Below are 20776 nucleotides of genomic sequence, written 5' to 3'. Positions count from 1 at the left end.
AATAAAACTGTTTTTTGGGACTTCCAATTTGGATGGACAAGGCTAAGAGTCAAGCTTTCAAATGAATTAAAGCTCTGTCTGGGTTTTTGATTAATTAATAAGCTGGAGTGGAAGATTGCTGCTAATCCTCCGCCTCGGCCCGTGCTACGAGCATTCTGACAGTTAGTGTGACTCGGGGGATGGTGACTCATTTAAACTAACATATTCATCCTGCTGTAACCAGGTTTCTGTAAGGCAGAATAAATCAATGTGTTGATCAATTATTATATCATTTACTAACAGGGACTTAGAAGAGAGAGATCTAATGTTTAATAGACCACATTTAACTGTTTTAGTCTGTGGTGCAGTTGAAGGTGCTATATTATTTTTTCTTTTTGAATTTTTATGCTTAAATAGATTTTTACTGGTTATTGGTGGTCTGGGAGCAGGCACCGTCTCTATGGGGATGGGGTATTGGGGGGAACAAAAGGGGAACAAACAGACCAAACAAAGACTGTACCGTGCCAGAGAGCCTCCAGCAGTGTATCCATAAGTCCAGAGGGCTCCAGTGGGGTCCTCCCGTGTTGCACTGGAACAGCAGAAGCGTGGTGGTTGGGTTGGGCTCAGTTCACAAAAGCCTTCTGCTGCAAAGGGGGAAACTGGTGGTGTGAGGGACTGGCTGAAGTCTTCTGACATGATCCAAGTTTTGAGTCCGTATCACCTTTAAAGACAAAGGATGAGACACGATGACACACAACCACTAAGAGTGGTTCATAATCACACAGCAACAGCAAAATCTTTGGCGGAAGTTGAAGAAAATGGTCCATGACAAGGCTCCAACCTGCAAAGCTGATCTGGCAACAGCAATCAGAGAAAGTTGGAGCCAGATTGATGAAGAGTACTGTTTGTCACTCATTAAAGTCCATGCCTCAGAGACTGCAAGCTGTTATAAAAGCCAGAGGTGGTGCAACAAAATACTAGTGATGTGTTGGAGCGTTCTTTTGTTTTTCATGATTCCATCATTTTTTCCTCAGAATTGAGTGATTCCATATTTTTTTTTTCCTCTGCTTGGTCTAAAAAAGTAACCGTTACTGACTGCCACAATTTTTTTTCCTGATTTCTTATAGTGTTTCTTAAAGCCAGAAAGTTGCCATTTGAAATGACTTTAGTTTTGTGTCATGTCTGTGATCTGCTTTTTTTCTACAAAATTAAACAACTGAATGAACATCCTCTGAGGCCGGTGATTCCATCATTTTGCCAGGGTTGTACTGTGTGTGTGTGTTGTGTGGGTGTGTTGTGTATACACACACACATATATTAGAGGATGACATTTTTCGGGAATTCCCGTGGCTCATGTGATTCCTGCGGATTCCCGCGGGATGGGAGTCAAAATTTTATCAATCCCGTGATTGGGATGGGAATAAAAATTAACGGGAGCGGGCAGGAGCGGGAATGCCAAAAATAGATGATGATCTTCATCTATTTAAAACAACCAAAACGAGTTCATACCGGGCGCGATCAGACGCTACAAATTCACGGGGGTCGCGTGGCGACGGACGCGCCTCCTTCGCCCGGTGTGTCGCTCTGCTTTAGCTGTGAAAATTCACCCTGGTGCGTCATCAAATAGGAGGAGCTTCCATTCCGTTCGCCGGCTCTGGTTGTCAGTCAAGTTAACATGACGGACCTTGATCACACGGAGCGAGTTGCTGTGAAAAGCTCCCAATACAGAGAGTATCATTATTTGCTGCAGGAGCTGTGTCTGGATGACGGCTGCTTTCAGCGGTCCTTCCACCTCTGCAGGACCCAGTTTGAGAACCAACTGTCCCATTCATGCGCGCACATGTAAACAATTAAAAAAAAAAGAAACTCCGCTGCCTGCTGCAGCTCGCTCTTCCACCAAAAAACTGTCATAATTGTGTTTAGAAACCAGTCACCATTTGTTTTATTATACATCTGTGTAGTTAATTAATAAAATATTCTCCACAGACGATTCGCTCGCGCGCGCACGTAAAATAAAAAGAGAAAGAAACTGCGCTGCTTGCTGTGGTGCTGCTGCTCGCTCCAAAAACTCTGTCATAATTGTGAAATAAAGGACAAAAGAGACATAAGTCCTGCTCACAGGCTGCTACCAGAGACAGGACATGTTCACATCTTCAGTCAAACTCCAGACATCTCCACGTCACTACATATTCAATCAATCAAAATCAATCAATTTTTTTTATATAGCGCCAAATCACAACAAACAGTTGCCCCAAGGCGCTTTATATTGTAAGGCAAGGCCATACAATAATTATGTAAAACCCCAACGGTCAAAACGACCCCCTGTGAGCAAGCACTTGGCTACAGTGGGAAGGAAAAACTCCCTTTTAACAGGAAGAAACCTCCAGCAGAACCAGGCTCAGGGAGGGGCAGTCTTCTGCTGGGACTGGTTGGGGCTGAGGGAGAGAACCAGGAAAAAGACATGCTGTGGAGGGGAGCAGAGATCGATCACTAATGATTAAATGCAGAGTGGTGCATACAGAGCAAAAAGAGAAAGAAACAGTGCATCATGGGAACCCCCCAGCAGTCTACGTCTATAGCAGCATAACTAAGGGATGGTTCAGGGTCACCTGATCCAGCCCTAACTATAAGCTTTAGCAAAAGGAAAGTTTTAAGCCTAATCTTAAAAGTAGAGAGGGTGTCTGTCTCCCTGATCTGAATTGGGAGCTGGTTCCACAGGAGAGGAGCCTGAAAGCTGAAGGCTCTGCCTCCCATTCTACTCTTACAAACCCTAGGAACTACAAGTAAGCCTGCAGTCTGAGAGCGAAGCGCTCTATTGGGGTGATATGGTACTACGAGGTCCCTAAGATAAGATGGGACCTGATTATTCAAAACCTTATAAGTAAGAAGAAGAATTTTAAATTCTATTCTAGAATTAACAGGAAGCCAATGAAGAGAGGCCAATATAGGTGAGATATGCTCTCTCCTTCTAGTCCCCGTCAGTACTCTAGCTGCAGCATTTTGAATTAACTGAAGGCTTTTTAGGGAACTTTTAGGACAACCTGATAATAATGAATTACAATAGTCCAGCCTAGAGGAAATAAATGCATGAATTAGTTTTTCAGCATCACTCTGAGACAAGACCTTTCTGATTTTAGAGATATTGCGTAAATGCAAAAAAGCAGTCCTACATATTTGTTTAATATGCGCTTTGAATGACATATCCTGATCTAAAATGACTCCAAGATTTCTCACAGTATTACTAGAGGTCAGGGTAATGCCATCCAGAGTAAGGATCTGGTTAGACACCATGTTTCTAAGATTTGTGGGGCCAAGTACAATAACTTCAGTTTTATCTGAGTTTAAAAGCAGGAAATTAGAGGTCATCCATGTCTTTATGTCTGTAAGACAATCCTGCAGTTTAGCTAATTGGTGTGTGTCCTCTGGCTTCATGGATAGATAAAGCTGGGTATCATCTGCGTAACAATGAAAATTTAAGCAATACCGTCTAATAATACTGCCTAAGGGAAGCATATATAAAGTGAATAAAATTGGTCCTAGCACAGAACCTTGTGGAACTCCATAATTAACTTTAGTCTGTGAAGAAGATTCCCCATTTACATGAACAAATTGTAATCTATTAGACAAGTATGATTCAAACCACCGCAGCGCAGTGCCTTTAATACCTATGGCATGCTCTAATCTCTGTAATAAAATTTTATGGTCAACAGTATCAAAAGCAGCACTGAGGTCTAACAGAACAAGCACAGAGATGAGTCCACTGTCCAAGGCCATAAGAAGATCATTTGTAACCTTCACTAATGCTGTTTCTGTACTATGATGAATTCTAAAACCTGACTGAAACTCTTCAAATAGACCATTCCTCTGCAGATGATCAGTTAGCTGTTTTACAACTACCCTTTCAAGAATTTTGAGAGAAAAGGAAGGTTGGAGATTGGCCTATAATTAGCTAAGATAGCTGGGTCAAGTGATGGCTTTTTAAGTAATGGTTTAATTACTGCCACCTTAAAAGCCTGTGGTACATAGCCAACTAACAAAGATAGATTGATCATATTTAAGATCGAAGCATTAAATAATGGTAGGGCTTCCTTGAGCAGCCTGGTAGGAATGGGGTCTAATAAACATGTTGATGGTTTGGATGAAGTAACTAATGAAAATAACTCAGAACAATCAGAGAGAAAGAGTCTAACCAAATACCGGCATCACTGAAAGCAGCCAAAGATAACGATACGTCTTTGGGATGGTTATGAGTAATTTTTTCTCTAATAGTTAAAATTTTGTTAGCAAAGAAAGTCATGAAGTCATTACTAGTTAAAGTTAATGGAATACTCAGCTCAATAGAGCTCTGACTCTTTGTCAGCCTGGCTACAGTGCTGAAAAGAAACCTGGGGTTGTTCTTATTTTCTTCAATTAGTGATGAGTAGAAAGATGTCCTAGCTTTACGGAGGGCTTTTTTATAGAGCAACAGACTCTTTTTCCAGGCTAAGTGAAGATCTTCTAAATTAGTGAGACGCCATTTCCTCTCCAACTTACGGGTTATCTGCTTTAAGCTACGAGTTTGTGAGTTATACCACGGAGTCAGACACTTCTGATTTAAAGCTCTCTTTTTCAGAGGAGCTACAGCATCCAAAGTTGTCTTCAATGAGGATGTAAAACTATTGACGAGATACTCTATCTCCCTTACAGAGTTTAGGTAGCTACTCTGCACTGTGTTGTTATATGGCATTAGAGAACATAAAGAAGGAATCATATCCTTAAACCTAGTTACAGCGCTTTCTGAAAGACTTCTAGTGTAATGAAACTTATTCCCTACTGCTGGGTAGTCCATCAGAGTAAATGTAAATGTTATTAGAAATGATCAGACAGAAGGGAGTTTTCAGGGAATACTGTTAAGTCTTCTATTTCCATACCATAAGTCAGAACAAGATCTAAGATATGATTAAAGTGGTGGGTGGACTCATTTACTTTTTTGAGCAAAGCCAATAGAGTCTAATAATAGATTAAATGCAGTGTTGAGGCTGTCATTCTCAGCATCTGTGTGGATGTTAAAATCGCCCACTATAATTATCTTATCTGAGCTAAGCACTAAGTCAGACAAAGGTCTGAAAATTCACAGAGAAACTCACAGTAACGACCAGGTGGACGATAGATAATAACAAATAAAACTGGTTTTTGGGACTTCCAATTTGGATGGACAAGACTAAGAGACAAGCTTTCAAATGAATTAAAGCTCTGTCTGGGTTTTTGATTAATTAATAAGCTGGAATGGAAGATTGCTGCTAATCCTCCGCCCCGGCCCGTGCTACGAGCATTCTGACAGTTAGTGTGACTCGGGGGTGTTGACTCATTTAAACTAACATATTCATCCTGCTGTAACCAGGTTTCTGTTAGGCAGAATAAATCAATATGTTGATCAATTATTATATCATTTACCAACAGGGACTTAGAAGAGAGAGACCTAATGTTTAATAGACCACATTTAACTGTTTTAGTCTGTGGTGCAGTTGAAGGTACTATATTATTTTTTCTTTTTGAATTTTTATGCTTAAATAGATTTTTGCTGGTTATTGGTAGTCTGGGAGCAGGCACCGTCTCTACGGGGATGGGGTAATGAGGGGATGGCAGGGGGAGAGAAGCTGCAGAGAGGTGTGTAAGACTACAACTCTGCTTCCTGGTCCCAACCCTGGATAGTCACGGTTTGGAGGATTTAAGAAAATTGGCCAGATTTCTAGAAATGAGAGCTGCTCCATCCAAAGTGGGATGGATGCCGTCTCTCCTAACAAGACCAGGTTTTCCCCAGAAGCTTTGCCAATTATCTATGAAGCCCACCTCATTTTTTGGACACCACTCAGACAGCCAGCAATTCAAGGAGAACATGCGGCTAAACATGTCACTCCCGGTCCGATTGGGGAGGGGCCCAGAGAAAACTACAGAGTCCGACATTGTTTTTGCAAAGTTACACACCGATTTAATGTTAATTTTTTTAATGTTATTCAGTCCCTGATTGGTCATCACGGCGCGAGACATACGGGAGTGGGATGGGAGTGGGACTGATTTTGAGTGGGAGCGGGATGGGGAGTCATCTTTACAGGAGTGGGACGGGATGGGATTTATTTTTTTTTTACTCCAGTCCAGGATTGGGACAGGATGGGATTTTTTTTCTGGGAGCGGGATGGGACGGGAGTGAAAATCCACCCGCGTCATGCTCTAGATTGATTGTGTGAACAGGTGTCTTTTATACAGGTAACAAGTTCAAACAGGTGCAATTAATACAGGTAAAGAGTGTAGAATAAAAGGGCTTCTTAAAGAAAAGTTAACAGGTCTGTGAGAGACAAAATTCTTTCTTGTTGGTAGGGGGTCAAATCCTTATTTTATGCAATAAAATGCAAATGAATTATTTAAAAATCATACAATATGATTTTTCTGGATTTTTTTTTTTTTTTTTTTGATTCTGTCTCTCACACTTGAAGTGTACCTACGATAAAAATTACAGATCTCTCCATTCTTTGTAGGTGGGAGAACCGGCAAAACTGACGGGGTCAAATACTTATTTTATGCAATAAAATGCAAATGAATTATTTAAAAATCATACAATATGATTTTTCTGGATTTTTATTTTTTTTTTTAGATTCTGTCTCTCACACTTGAAGTGTACCTACGATAAAAATGACAGATCTCTCCATTCTTTGTAGGTGGGAGAACCTGCAAAACTGACAGGGGGTCAAATACTTATTTTCCCCAATGTGTGTGTGTGTATATATATATATATATATATAACCCTGCCCACTGAGTTGCCTGGATCCAAAATGGTGACCACGCCTCCTTGCCGGGACTCTAGTTTTTATATCGACTTCTGTGGTGTGGAAAAAGTAATTCAGAAGATTTTTCATCCAACCTGGACAATCAAATCAGTCCATGTTCATCAATTAGTGGTTATGTTGTTTATTTTTAAGTAATGCAATCCCACTCAAAAATACTGAAAAAAACAAAACAAAAACCTGTCATGACCAAAAAACTGCCTGCTTCCCTGGGTTAAAGATTCAGTGTGTCATTTTTGAAGAAGAGAGCAAATGGTATGTCCATCAAATTTAATGTGTTTTTAACCTTTTCAACATTTACAACTTTTGACATTTATTTTATTAAATTAGACTTTGACAGAAACATGCAAACAAGAACTTTATTACAAATATTACAACATAAAAGTAAATTTTTTTGTGTCTATTATTCTTGCTTTTTATGCATTTAAAACCACTCAAAATTAATTAAAATAGGGCTTGCCAATAACATTTGGAGCTGGGGGAGGTGTGTGTGGATTCGGAGGTCTGGGCGGCTTTGCTTCAGCTGCTGCCCCCATGACCCGACTCCGGATAAAGCGTAAGAAAGTGGATGGATGGATGGTATAAAACCCTATAGCTTCAGGGGGCTCCACCCACTGGACCCTCACCAGGGGCCCCTGGACCCCTGGTGGTGACCCATGATCACAAATTACATGACACTAAAGCTAGAACCCTGTATATAGCATAGGTACTGAGTTTCATTGAATGTTGTTTTATGATATCGCCATTAAATGCCTCTCAGTATACAACCCCAATTCCAATGAAGTTGGGATGTTGTGTGAAATATAAATAAAAACAGAATACACTGATTTGCAAATCCTCTTCAACCTATAGTCAACTGAACACACCACAAAGACAAAATATCACATCTTCATCAGAGTCCTGAAAAGACGTGGATGGAGAGCAGGCCAATGAAGCCAACAAACATTTTTTTCTCTAAGTCTAATAATTTGTCAAACAATAAAAGTGATGATCCGGACTCTAATATTAGTAAGTCTTCAAGAGAAGGTACCCCTTTTAAAAATAAAGAGTTTTTTTTGCCTTCTTCAAACCCTACTATTGCAGCTTTTAGCCAGTTTGTTGAGCGGGATTTTGCTAAATTAGGTGTTTTATGCCCATCTAAAGATAAAAATGTGACAAAGAGTGAATTGGATTTATTACGATATTTGGAATCCAGACGGATATATAATCATTCGCCCCACTAACAAGAGGGGATGCTGTTGTCGTCATAGGGTTGGAGAATTATGAATGTGGTATTTTGAAGCTGCTAAATAATGTAAAACACTATCAACCTTTATCTTATAATCCCACTTCTAATATCAATAGTATGATTCATGAATTTATTGACTCATCTTATAAGAAAGGCTGGATTACCGAAAAAGAGAAGGCTTTTCTTTTAAGTGAATATCCTTGTTGTCCTGTATTTTATGGTTTACCCAAAATTCATAAACAATTGGATGATCCTCCGTTACGGCCTATTGTTTCTGGAATAGAGAGTCTTACTGAGCCCCTCTCACAATTTCAAAAAATTTCAAAATCATCTGGAGTTTAAGCACATTATAAAGGATGCTGAGGGTGAAGCATCTCCCTGTCATGAGGATGACAATGACAATTTAGGTCATATTATGAAGTTCATATTGAACGAAAGGAAAACGTGCGCACGTTTTATTAATTTGAGGGCTCAATTAAAGGAAAATGCACGCACAAATTATCATGGCCAGGAAAAAATGCGCACGTTTTATTAATTTTGAGAGCATGTTTTATTAATTCGTGGGCTCAAAGGAAAACGTGTGTACAAATTATCATGGCCAGAAAAAATATCACTTTAAGTGACCTCTCCGGGGTTCCGTAAAGGAACCGCAGCGGCAGCCAGTTTTTTTTTTTTTTCATGTGCGCGCGCGAACTAATCGTTGTGAAGATAATTTTATTAACTACACAGATGTATAATAAAACAAATGGTGACTGGTTTATAACACAATGATGACAGAGTTTGAGGGCAGAGAGAGAGGGAACCGCAGCCAGTTTTTTTTTTTCTTTTCTTTGTTTACATATGCGTGCGCGAACACAACAATTAGAGCATAGCAACTCGCTCCGTGTGTGGGAGTCATAAAACGCAGGGAAGACAAACAACACACTGGAAATTGTTTTTTCCTTATTTATTCCTTCATTGGTTCATTCTACTGGTGCTTATAGTTGATGAAACTTGGATAAAGTTACTTGCACCAGTGCAAGTGCAGTATGAAATTACGTGCACCGCTCGAATAATACGTGCACAAACAAGCACATGCACGTACTATTTCGAGCCCTGAAAGAAGAAGTCTTTAGTATTGAAAATAACCCTTTTCACTCAAAAATATCATTATGGTGCAGACATATTGAAGATGTCCTCTTAATTTGGAGGGGCACATATGATGAGTTACATCAATTTCTGAATTATGTGAATTTCACTACAGATTATCTTTCTTTCACTATGAACTATATTCTTCATTCCATTGACTTCTTAGATCTCACTATTTATAAGGATGGTAGTAATTTTTTGCAATCGACTATTTACCGTAAACCCCTCAGTAGAAACTCTTTATACAACCCCTGGCAAAAATGATGGAATCACCGGCCTCAGAGGATGTTCATTCAGTTGTTTAATTTTGTAGAAAAAAAAGCAGATCACAGACATGACACAAAACTAAAGTCATTTCAAATGGCAACTTTCTGGCTTTAAGAAACACTATAGGAAATCAAGAAAAAAAGATTGTGGCAGTCAGTAACGGTTACTTTTTTAGACCAAGCAGAGGAAAAAAATATGGAATCACTCAATTCTGAGGAAAAAAATTATGAAATCATCCTGTAAATTTTCATCCCCCAAATTAACACCTGCATCAAATCAGATCTGCTCATTGACATTGACCCTATGTGTCTTTTTGCAAGGAATGTTTTTGCAGTTTTTGCTCTATGGCAAGATGCATTATCATCTTGAAAAATGATTTCATCATCCCCAAACATCCTTTCAACTGTCCAAAATATCAACGTAAACTTGTGCATTTATTGATGATGTAATGACAGCCATCTCCCCAGTGCCTTTACCTGACATGCAGCCCCATATCATCAATGACTGTGGAAATTTACATGTTCTCTTCAGGCAGTCATCTTTATAAATCTCATTGGAACAGCACCAAACAAAAGTTCCAGCATCATCACCTTGCCCAATGCAGATTCGAGATTCATCACTGAATATGACTTTCATCCAGTCATCCACAGTCCACAATTGCTTTTCCTTAGCCCATTGTAACCTTGTTTTTTCTGTTTAGGTGTTAATGATGCCTTTCGTTTAGCTTTTCTGTATGTAAATCCCATTTCCTTTAGGCGGTTTCTTACAGTTCGGTCACAGATGTTGACTCCAGTTTCCTCCCATTCGTTCCTCATTTGTTTTGTTGTACATTTTTTGATTTTTGAGACATATTGCTTTAAGTTTTCTGTCTTGACGCTTTGATGTCTTCCTTGGTCTACCAGTATGTTTGCCTTTAACAACCTTCCCATGTTTGTATTTGGTCCAGAGATTAGACACAGCTGACTGTGAACAACCAACACCTTTTGCAACATTGCGTGATGATTTACTCTCTTTTAAGAGTTTGATCATCCTCTCCTTTGTTTCAATTGACATCTCTCGTGTTGGAGCCATGATTCATGTCAGTCCACTTGGTGCAACAGCTCTCCAAGGTGTGTTCACTCCTTTTTAGATGCAGACTAATGAGCAGATCTGATATGATGCAAGTGTTAGTTTTGGGGATGAAAATTTACAGGGTGATTCCATAATTTTTTCCTCAGAATTGAGTGATTCCATATTTTTTTCCTCTGCTTGGTCTAAAAAAGTAACCGTTACTGACTGCCACAATCTTTTTTTCTTGATTTCTTATAGTGTTTCTTAAAGCCAGAAAGTTGCCATTTGAAATGACTTTAGTTTTGTGTCATGTCTGTGATCTGCTGAATGAACATCCTCCGAGGCCGGTGATTCCATAATTTTTGCCAGGGGTTGTAGGAGAGCAGATAGTAATCATCCGCCTCATTTAGTTTCTAACATACCAGTGGGTCAGTTTTTGCGAGTCAGAAGAAACTGTAGTACTATTACTGATTTAATGTCAAAAGCAGCTCTTGTATCACATCGGTTTGAACAACGTGGTTATAGTAAAATTGATATTGTCAAAGCATGGGATAGCGCTCTAAATACTGATCGTGCCTCTTTACTTAAGAAGAAATCCAAATCTTCTTCAACATCTAAATTGTTGTTTTCTACCTGCTATACTGATCCCACACTTAAAGACATCTGAGCTGAGCCGCCCAAATTTATATTCAGACGTGCCGTAATATTCATGATCGACTTGTTCATTCACATATGACTGTTCTTGTCTCGACTACTTGGCCTTCCAGCCCACCAAAAGATGTGGTAATTGTGCACATTGTTCTAATTCCACTAATGCAAAGTTTTTCCTCTCATCCCCGTACTGGTAAGCAATATCAGGGCTGTACGCTTAGCTGTTTCACTAGGCGCACAGGTGCTCCTAAATGAAAAAATTTAGGAGCACTGTGAAATTTCTTGGTACAATTTTATTATTAACGCAAAGACACATACTGTACAGAGAGTACCTTTTCCACACATTGTACAAGGGAAGGATAAAAAAGGAAATATTAAGTTGTAGACTGTTGTCGATTTGTACAGATGTGGGAATGGTTTTCTCTATGGGATATACAGTGGTCCCTCGTTTATCGCAGGAGTTACGTTCTAAAAATAGCCCGCAATAGGCGAAATCCACGAAGTAGTCAGCTTTATTTTTTACAATTATTATAGACATTTTAAAGCTGTAAAACCCCTCACTACACACTTTATACACTTTTCTCAATCAGGCATGAACATTTTCTCACTTTTCTAAGTTCAAACCTTAGTAGAAAAATAAGACCAACCTGTTTTCAGGCCCAAACATTTGTTTGAGAAATAAAAATAGAATGTTGTCCTATAAATAATTATGATGGCTTTTAGAACTAACGAATTTAATTTTAACGATCAACATACGACGTTGGACACATAAGAAATTATTAATAGTGACTGACCAGTATTTCACAGTTCCTCTGACCGTGCCTCTTCGTCCTGGTGCCGCGTCTTTTTCCGCTGACTCACACCTTGCTGCAGGTATCTTTTTCTGAGTGTAGAACACAGTTATGGGTAGTTGTTGGCGCTCTTTTTTCTTCTGGACGAGAAGATTCTTATAAACAGACACGCAGAACACAATGTGCGTGCTCTCCCTTCGCGGTGTCGCGACCGGCTGCTTGATGAGGCCGCGGAACACAATGCACTGTAAAAAAAAAGCATGCAAAATTGGACTAAAAAAAAAAATCTGCGAAACAGCGAGGCCGCGAAAGGTGAACCGCGTTATAGCGAGGGACCACTGTATTTATTTTAGGAGCAAAATGCGAATGAAAGGATTGACATACATTCTCGCACACGTGAGCCCGTTTTATTTTTTTTTTTCCTCGCACAATCAAATTTTAGGCGCAATATGCGAGCAAAACGCTCACACTGTACAGCCCTGAATATTCTATTTCTTCATGTATCAACTGTAATACTACACATGTAGTATACCTCCTAAAATGCCCTTGTGGACTGGCATATATTGGCCAAACAAAACGTCAACTTAGATTATGGATAGCTGAACATAAAACAGCAATCCGTACCAGGCTCTAACTTATGCCATGGCAAGGCACTATAAACAGGCCGGCTTGGCTCTCCAGCATCTTTAAAATTCTGGGGGATTGAGAAAATTAAAGATCCACCCAGAGGGGGTGACATCATTAAAAAACTTTTATATAGAGAAGCATTAAAGATTTATACTTTGGGCACTTTGGAACCGTTTGGTTTGAATGGATAATTGAAATGTATTTGTTTTCTTTAATATTAGTAATTGTTTTTATTCTGGGTTTTTCTGATGTTTGTTTTGGGACAGTGTGTCTCTAATTATGAACTGATTACAAACTGAGTGAGTGCCTTGATTGACAGATGGTCACGCCCCCTTTAAGCATTATGACACATGGCTCCTGTTAATATTTAAGCTGTACCATCCAGGTCTTTTCAGGACTCTGATGAAGATGTCATTTTCACATCGAAACATTAGTCTTTTTTGTATGTTTTCAGCACCTTAATAAAATTTTTCAGAACCTACTTCTGTGTTGCACCAGCTGCTTTTGTCTTCTACAATTCAGTCCTACCTGGTTGCACCAGATTTTTTTTGAGCTGTACAGAAGCGCAGAGAACTCTCCTTTTTTCTTCGACAATTTTAGGCCAGAGGACAGGCCTTTTGTTCCTGCTGCACGCTGTAAGAAGAAATCAAGATATCAAGTTTTGAATCGATTAATACAAGTACTACTGCTCGGTCACAAACTTTATCTTTTACTGATGAGCAAGGTGCTGATATTGTTTTGCCGCACTCCTTATTTAAGGATACATTTAAGTCTTCAGAGTCCAATAGACTGTCCTTGACTAAAGAATTAGAAGATCTGATGAAATCAGAATCCAGATTTTTGTGGCATTCTATAACTCTGTCTGAATATTGGAGAGCTAAGCGCATTCCACGTGGGTTCCGCATCAATAAAACTGTCATTTGGTTTGAATGATGAACTCTACATCCTGAAATGGGAGCAAATTTTAAACAAATGCACTCTTGATCTTATGCTTTTGAAAATTGAGGAGACCAAGTCCGAACAAGAGAAACTGAAAACGGATGTGTTGCGAGTGGAAGAAGAAATGACGAGCAAAGTTAATGCTGATGCACTTGCTGAAGTTATAGAGAAAACCTCCATCACTTTGTCATCCTTTGTCAAAGATCTACAGGCATATAAGGTAATATGAACGGGACACTAAAGACTGTCGATGGATCAGTTTATGACTGGCATGGTAAAAAGGGGAAGCTTTTTTTTTTTTTTTTTTTTTTTTTTTTTTTTTTTTAAGAACAATCGTCCGCCCCTCCTCAAGATGCACAGGGTCACGCCTCTTTCTACGGCGAGTGAGAGAGACTCTGATGAACTGAGTGACGTCGGAGGTCGCGACTCTTCCCAATCCAGCAGTTCCTCTTCTTTTTTGGATCAAGGTCACACTCGTCCAAGAGTAAGACGTGGCGGGGATTGAAAGAGAACCCCTGCCGCCCACTCGTTGGTCCCCACAAGTCAGTCCTACCTGGTTGCACCAGATTTTTTTGTGCTATACAGAAGCACAGAGAACTCTCCTTTTTTTGTTCTATAAAATATTTAATGTTCAAACTGATACTTTTTTTTGTTTTTGTGCAAATATTTGCTCATATTGAAATGGATGCCTGCAACACATTTCAAAAAGCTGGGACAGTGGTAACAAAAAACGGAGAGTTGATGAATGCTCAAAGAACACCTGTTTACAGTCCATAATATAATCAAAAGACTCAGAGAATCTGGAGAACTTTCTACGCGTAAGCTGCAACACCGAAAACCAACATTGAATGCTCGTGACCTTCGATCCCTCAGGCGGCACTGCATTAAAAACTGACATCATTGTGTAAAGGATCTTACCGCGTGGGCTCAGGAACACTTCAGAAAACCATTGTCAGTTAACACAGTTCGTTGCTACATCTACAAGTGCAAGTTAAAACTCTACCATGCAAAACAAAAGCCATACATCAACAACATCCAGAAACGCTGCCACCTTCTGTGGACCCGAGTTCATTTGAAATGGACAGACACAAAGTGGAAAAGTGTGCTGTGGTCTGATGAGTCCACATTTCAAATTGTTTTTGGAAATCATGGACGTCGTGTCCTCTGGACAAAAGAGGAAAAAGACCATCCAGAATGTTACCAGCACAAAGTTCAAAAGCCAGCATCTGTGATGGTATGGGGGTGTGTTAGTGCCCATGGCATGGACAACTTACACATCTGTGATGGTATGGGGGTGTGTTAGTGCCCATGACATGGACAACTTACACATTTGTGATGGTATGGGGGTGTGTTAGTGCCCATGACATGGACAACTTACACATTTGTGATGGTATGGGGGTGTGTTAGTGCCCATGACATGGACAACTTACACATTTGTGATGGTATGGGGGTGTGTTAGTGCCCATGACATGGACAACTTACACATTTGTGATGGTATGGGGGTGTGTTAGTGCCCATGACATGGACAACTTACACACCTGTGATGGTATGGGGGTGTGTTAGTGCCCATGACATGGACAACTTACACATCTGTGATGGTATGGGGGTGTGTTAGTGCCCATGACATGGACAACTTACACATTTGTGATGGTATGGGGGTGTGTTAGTGCCCATGACATGGACAACTTACACATCTGTGATGGTATGGGGGTGTGTTAGTGCCCATGACATGGACAACTTACACATCTGTGATGGTATGGGGGTGTGTTAGTGCCCATGGCATGGACAACTTACACATCTGTGATGGCACCATCAATGCTGAAAGGTACATCCAGGTTTTGGTGCAACACATGCTGCCATCCAAGCAATGTCTTTTTCAGGGACGTCCCTGCTTATTTCAGCAAGACAATGCCAAGCCACATTCTGTACATGTTACAACAGCGTGGCTTCGTAGTAAAAGAGTGCGGGTACTAGACTGACCTGTCTGCAGTCCAGACCTGTCGACCATTGAAAATGTGTGGCGCATTATGAAGTGCAAAATACGACAACGGAGACCCCGGACTGTTGAACAACTGAAGTTGTACATCAAGCAAGAATGGGAAAGAATTCCACCTACAAAGCTTCAACAATTAGTGTCCTCAGTTCCCAAATGCTTATTGAGTGTTGTTAGAAGGAAAGGTGATGTAACACAGTGGGAAACATACCACTGTCCCAGCTTTTTAGAAATGTGTTGCAGGCATCCATTTCAAAATGAGCAAATATTTGCACAAAAACAAGAAAGTTTATCAGTTTGAACATTAAATATCTTGTCCTTGTGGTGTATTCAATTGAATATAGGTTGAAGAGGATTTGAAAATCATTGTATTGTTTATATTTACATTTTACACAACGTCCCAACTTCACTGAAACTGGGGTTGTATTTATAATTGCAATTTAATACGTTATACATGTTGTCAGCGCCACGTAAGAGAATAAATATATTTTGTTGAGTAAAAATCATTTTAATGAAATCATCAACCCCTGAAGAAAATTCTTAAAATAATATTACCCAATTGAATCTTCTTTTTTTCTGTATTTTAATCAACTTAAATATTTTTCAATAGAGAAAAATGCTGCCCAGTCAAAGGCTTTGCCTTCATTATATTATCGTATCATGTATTTTGCCAAATCAATCAATCGGCAAATAACGCGACATCAGCCTTGAATGGAAATTCAAGCTGCAAAGTCCCAACACAGGATTCTGTCAGTAAAAGCACAAGAAGCTTCAGTTTGGGATCACTTTGTCGTGATTCTCTGTAAATTAAAAAAAAAAAACAAACGAACAAACAACCGCGGTGAAGTTAGTTTTGAGTTGGATATTTGACAGATATTCAACAGATATTCGCTCCAGTTTACCCTCTTCTTTGCTCCGGTTAAACACGAGAAGTCTCTGGGTTTTCTTACAGCCCCTTTCACACTGGGGCTGCTTCGAGTTGCTTCATGTGGCATCATGGCGATGCAGGAATGTCTGCGTCAGGTGCGCACAGCAGGGGACAGAGAGAAGGTGAGGATGCAGCCTGTAGGTTCTCTGCACAGACAAATCAGAGTGCACAGTTCAGCTGCAGACACACTGTCCACTCTGATTTCTCTTCTAGTTTATATTTGTTCTTGTGCTGAGCTGCAGGTCTGCGCTCAGAGTTCTGTTATAGTTTATTTTTCCTCCTGTGACCACGAGATGTGTACGCACTTGCACGCAAACGAACCATCCATGAGTAAACGTGGAGGCGTCTGGCGTTATACCCAATGTGGACATGTCCTGTCTCTGGCAATCAGTCTGTGAGCATGACTTTTATGGATTATTTAAACATTTTTGTGAGAAGAGTGACTTGCTGCAGCAGCTCTCAGGCTGCAATCAGCAATTTTTTTCTGTGCTCTTTTTGAGCGTGTGGTTTCACTGCGTTGTGTACACAGTATAAAAACAATCCAGTGGGAACAATGGAACACAGCAGGAATTATAAATTGGCATTGGGTAACATTGTACTGTGAGGGTGTGGCTTCCAGTCACATTGAGTACCGTCGTATTACCCTGACTTGCGCTAAAACCACTTAATTTCTGTATCGAGCACAGGATGCAAAAAAATTAAACATGTTAAATTTTTGGCATCCGATTTGCTTCGTCCTCCCTCACGCTGTTGTGGCGTTGAGCTACGTCACTGGGTTGCTTCCACGTGGCGTCGTCATAATGCCGCACAACGCAACTCGAAGTGGACCCAGTGTGAAAGGGGCATAAGGTACAAGCACAAGCATGCCTGTGACTCACGCAATAGCGCAAACGTCATTGTGAGGATCCCACCCGCTGTGTTCACAGATGGCCGCCGTTCTTTGTTCTACCGGCTGCCATGCACTCTGCGCTGAACGCTGTGTATATAAAATAATTTTTTTGTGGCGGATTAATCCTTTTTTTCTGCAATTTGGCCAATGAAAATGGCTCTAATCACATCCTGAATCACAGAGGAGGCTGCAGCCAGAGCAGTTCGCGCACGCATGCACGCATCTAATTACCTACAGAAAGCATTTTGCAGCCGTCTAAAAAGGTAATTATTTGTCATGTTTACATTATCATGGCTTGATAAAACAGTTGCGTGTTCTTTCCTTCTTGTGTGCAGCTGTTAAAGTATGTTTATAACAGATTTAACCATCCATCCATTTTGTTCCGCTTCATCCGAGGTCAGGTCGCGGGGGCAGCAGCTCAAGCAAAGCTTCCCAGACCTCCCAATCCACACTCACCTCGCCCAGCTCCTCCGGGGGAACCCCGAGGCATTCCCAGGCCAGCTGCGAGACGTAGTCCCTCCAGAGTGTCCTGGATCTTCCCCGGGGCCTCCTCACGATGGGACGTGCACGGAACACCTCTCCAGTGAGGCATCCAAAAAAGATCCCTGAGCCACATCAGCTGGCTCCTTTCAACATGGAGGAGCAGCGGCTCAACTCCAAGCTCCTCCAGAGTGATCGAGCTCCTCACCCTATCTCTAAGGGAGCACCCAGGCACCCTGCGGAGGAAACTCATCTCGGCTGCTTGTACTCGCAATCTTGTTCTTTCGGTCATGAGCCAAATCTTATGACCATAGGTGAGGGTGGGAACATAGATCAATCAGTAAATTGAGAGCGTTGCCCCCCTGCTCAGCTCTCTCTTCACCACGACGGTCCGATACAGCGACCGCATCACTGCACAAGATGCACCGATCCATCTGTCGATGTCACGCTCCATCCATCCCTCTCTCGTGAACAAGACCCCGAGATACTTAAACTCCTCCACTTGAGGCAAGGACACTCCACCGACCTGAAGAGGGCAAAGCACCTTTTACCAGTTGAGAACCATGACCTCAGATTTGGTGGTGCCGATTTTCATCCCGGACGCTTCACACTCAGCTGCAAACTGCTCCAGTGCACGCTGAAGGTCCTGGTTTGACAAAGCCAAAAGAACCACATCGTCCACAAACAGCAGAGAGGAGATTCTGTGGTTCCCAAACCAGACCCCCTCTAAACCCTGACTGCACCTAGAAATTCTGTTCATAAAGGTAATGAACAGAACTGGTGACAAACGGCAGCCCTGGCGGAGGCCAACGTGCACTGGACGCTTGACTTACTACCGGCAATGCGGACCAAGCTCCTGCTGCAGTCGTACAGGGACTGGATAGCCCTTAGCAAAGGACCCCGTACTCCCAAAGCACCCCCCACTGGGTGCCCCGAGGAACACGGTCAAATGCCTTCTCCAGATCCACAAATCACATGTGGACTGGTTGGGCGAACTCCCATGAACCCTCAAGCACCTGATGGAGGGTGTAGAACTGGTCCAGTGTGCAGTGACCAGGACGAAAACCACACTGTTCCTCCTGAATCCGAGGTTCGACTTTCGGTCGACTTCTCCTCTTCAGTACTATGGAATAGACCTTACCGGGGAGGCTGAGGAGAGTGATCCGCCTATAGTTGGAACACACCCTCCGGTCCCCCTTTTTAAACAGAGGGACCACCACCCAGGTCTGCTAATCCAGAGGCACTGTCCCAGATCACCACGCAATGTTGCAGAGACATGTCAACCAAGACAGTCCCACAACATCCAGAGACTTAAGGTACTCTGGACGGATTTCATCCACCCCAGCAGCCATGCCACCAAGGAGCTTTCTGACCACCTTGGTGAATTCGGCCTGGGTAATGGATGAGTCCATCTCTGAGTCCCCCGTTTCTGCTTCCTCTTCGGAAGACGTGACGATGGGATTGAGGAGATCCTCAAAGTATTCCTTCCACCGCCCGACAACATCCCAGGTCAGGGTCAACAGCTCCCCACCCGCACCGTAGACAGTGCCGGTGGAGAGCTGCTTCTGCCTCCTGAGGCGTCAGACGGTTGCCAGAATTTCTTCCAGGCCGACCGATAGTCCTCCTCCGTGGCCTCCCCGAACTCCTCCCGAACGCCTCTGTGGCCGCACGAGCTGCAGCACGCTTGGCCTGCCGGTACCTGTCAGCTGCCTCCAGGGTCCCAATTACCAACAAAGACAAGTAGGACTCCTTCTTCAGCTTGATGGCATCCCTTACTTCCGGTGTCCACCACCGGGTTCGGGGATTGCCACCGCGACAGGCACCAGAGACCTTGTGATGACAGCTACGAGTGGCCGCATCAACAGTGGAGGTGTCCACTCGGACTCCATGTCTCCAACCTCCCCCAGGATCTGGGAGAAGCTCTCCCGGAAGTGAGAGTTGAAGACCTTGCTGACACAGGGTTCCGCCAGTCATTCCCAGCAGACTCTCATGATACGTTTGGGCCTGCCAGGTTTGACCGGCTTCCTGTCCTCCCAGAGGATGCAACTCACCACCAGGTGGTGATCGGTCAACAGCTCAGCCACTGTCTTCACCCAAGTGTCCGAGACACATGGCTGAAGGTCAGATGATACAACTACAAAGTTGATCATCGACCTCCGTCTCAGGGTGTCCTGGTGCCACGTGCACTTATGGACACACTTGTGCTCGAACATGGTGTCCGTGATGGACAAACTGTGACTAGCACAGAAGTCCAACAACTGAACACTACTTGGGTTCAGATCAGGGAGGCCATGCTTCCCGATCACCCCCCTCCAGGTCTCACTGTCACCGCCCACGTGGGAGTTGAAATCACCCAGGAGAACAATGGAGTCCCCAGTCGGAGCACTATCTAGTACCCCTCCCAGGGACTCCAAGAAAGTTGGGTACTCTGCACTGCCGCTCGGCCCGTAGGCCGAGACAACAGTCGGAGACCTGTCCCCGACCCAAAGGCGTAGGGATGCAACCCTCTCGTTAACCGGGATGAACTCCAACACATGGCGAATGAGCTGGGGAGCAATAAGCAATGCTACCACAGCTCTCCGCCGCTCCCTGTGGGCAACACTAGAAAAGTGGAGCGTCCAGCCCCTCTCCAGGAGTTGGGTACCAGAGTCCAAGCTATGTGTGGAGGTGAGCCTGACTAGCTCTAGTCGGTATCTCTCAACCTCCCACAAGCTCAGGCTTTCCCTCAGAACATTTTTTTAAAGACCAAGTCAAATTTTGTGTATTCTGGTGAATTTTAATGGGTATGAAGCTCTCTGAATCAAATAAAACTCACTTCGATCTGTGAAGTAAAAACACAGTATTGATTATGGGGGTCTGGGGGTTCTCCCCCAGAATTTTTTTTTTTTTAAAAGAGCAAGTTAAATTTTGTATATTCTGGTGAATTTTAATGGGTATGAAGCCCTCTGAATCAAATAAAACTCACTTCGATCTGTGAAGTAAAAACACAGTATTGATTATGGGGGTCT

At 42.2% G+C, this 20776-nt stretch overlaps 1 protein-coding gene across 1 annotated transcript in view; it reads right to left on the bottom strand.

Annotated features, from left to right (window-relative positions):
• mms22l (MMS22-like, DNA repair protein) overlaps positions 1–20776 on the bottom strand; it is a 271386-nt gene that overhangs the window by 237496 nt on the left and 13114 nt on the right. Inside the window, 1 exon segment of the mRNA XM_034175438.1 lies at positions 500–700. Within this exon segment, the coding sequence (XP_034031329.1) occupies positions 500–675 (176 nt within the window). The 5' untranslated portion in view covers positions 676–700.

Source organism: Thalassophryne amazonica, chromosome 7 (genome assembly GCF_902500255.1).
Source record: "Thalassophryne amazonica chromosome 7, fThaAma1.1, whole genome shotgun sequence".
In the NCBI taxonomy this organism is placed as follows: domain Eukaryota; kingdom Metazoa; phylum Chordata; class Actinopteri; order Batrachoidiformes; family Batrachoididae; genus Thalassophryne; species Thalassophryne amazonica.
This window is presented reverse-complemented; position numbering and strand designations above follow the sequence as displayed.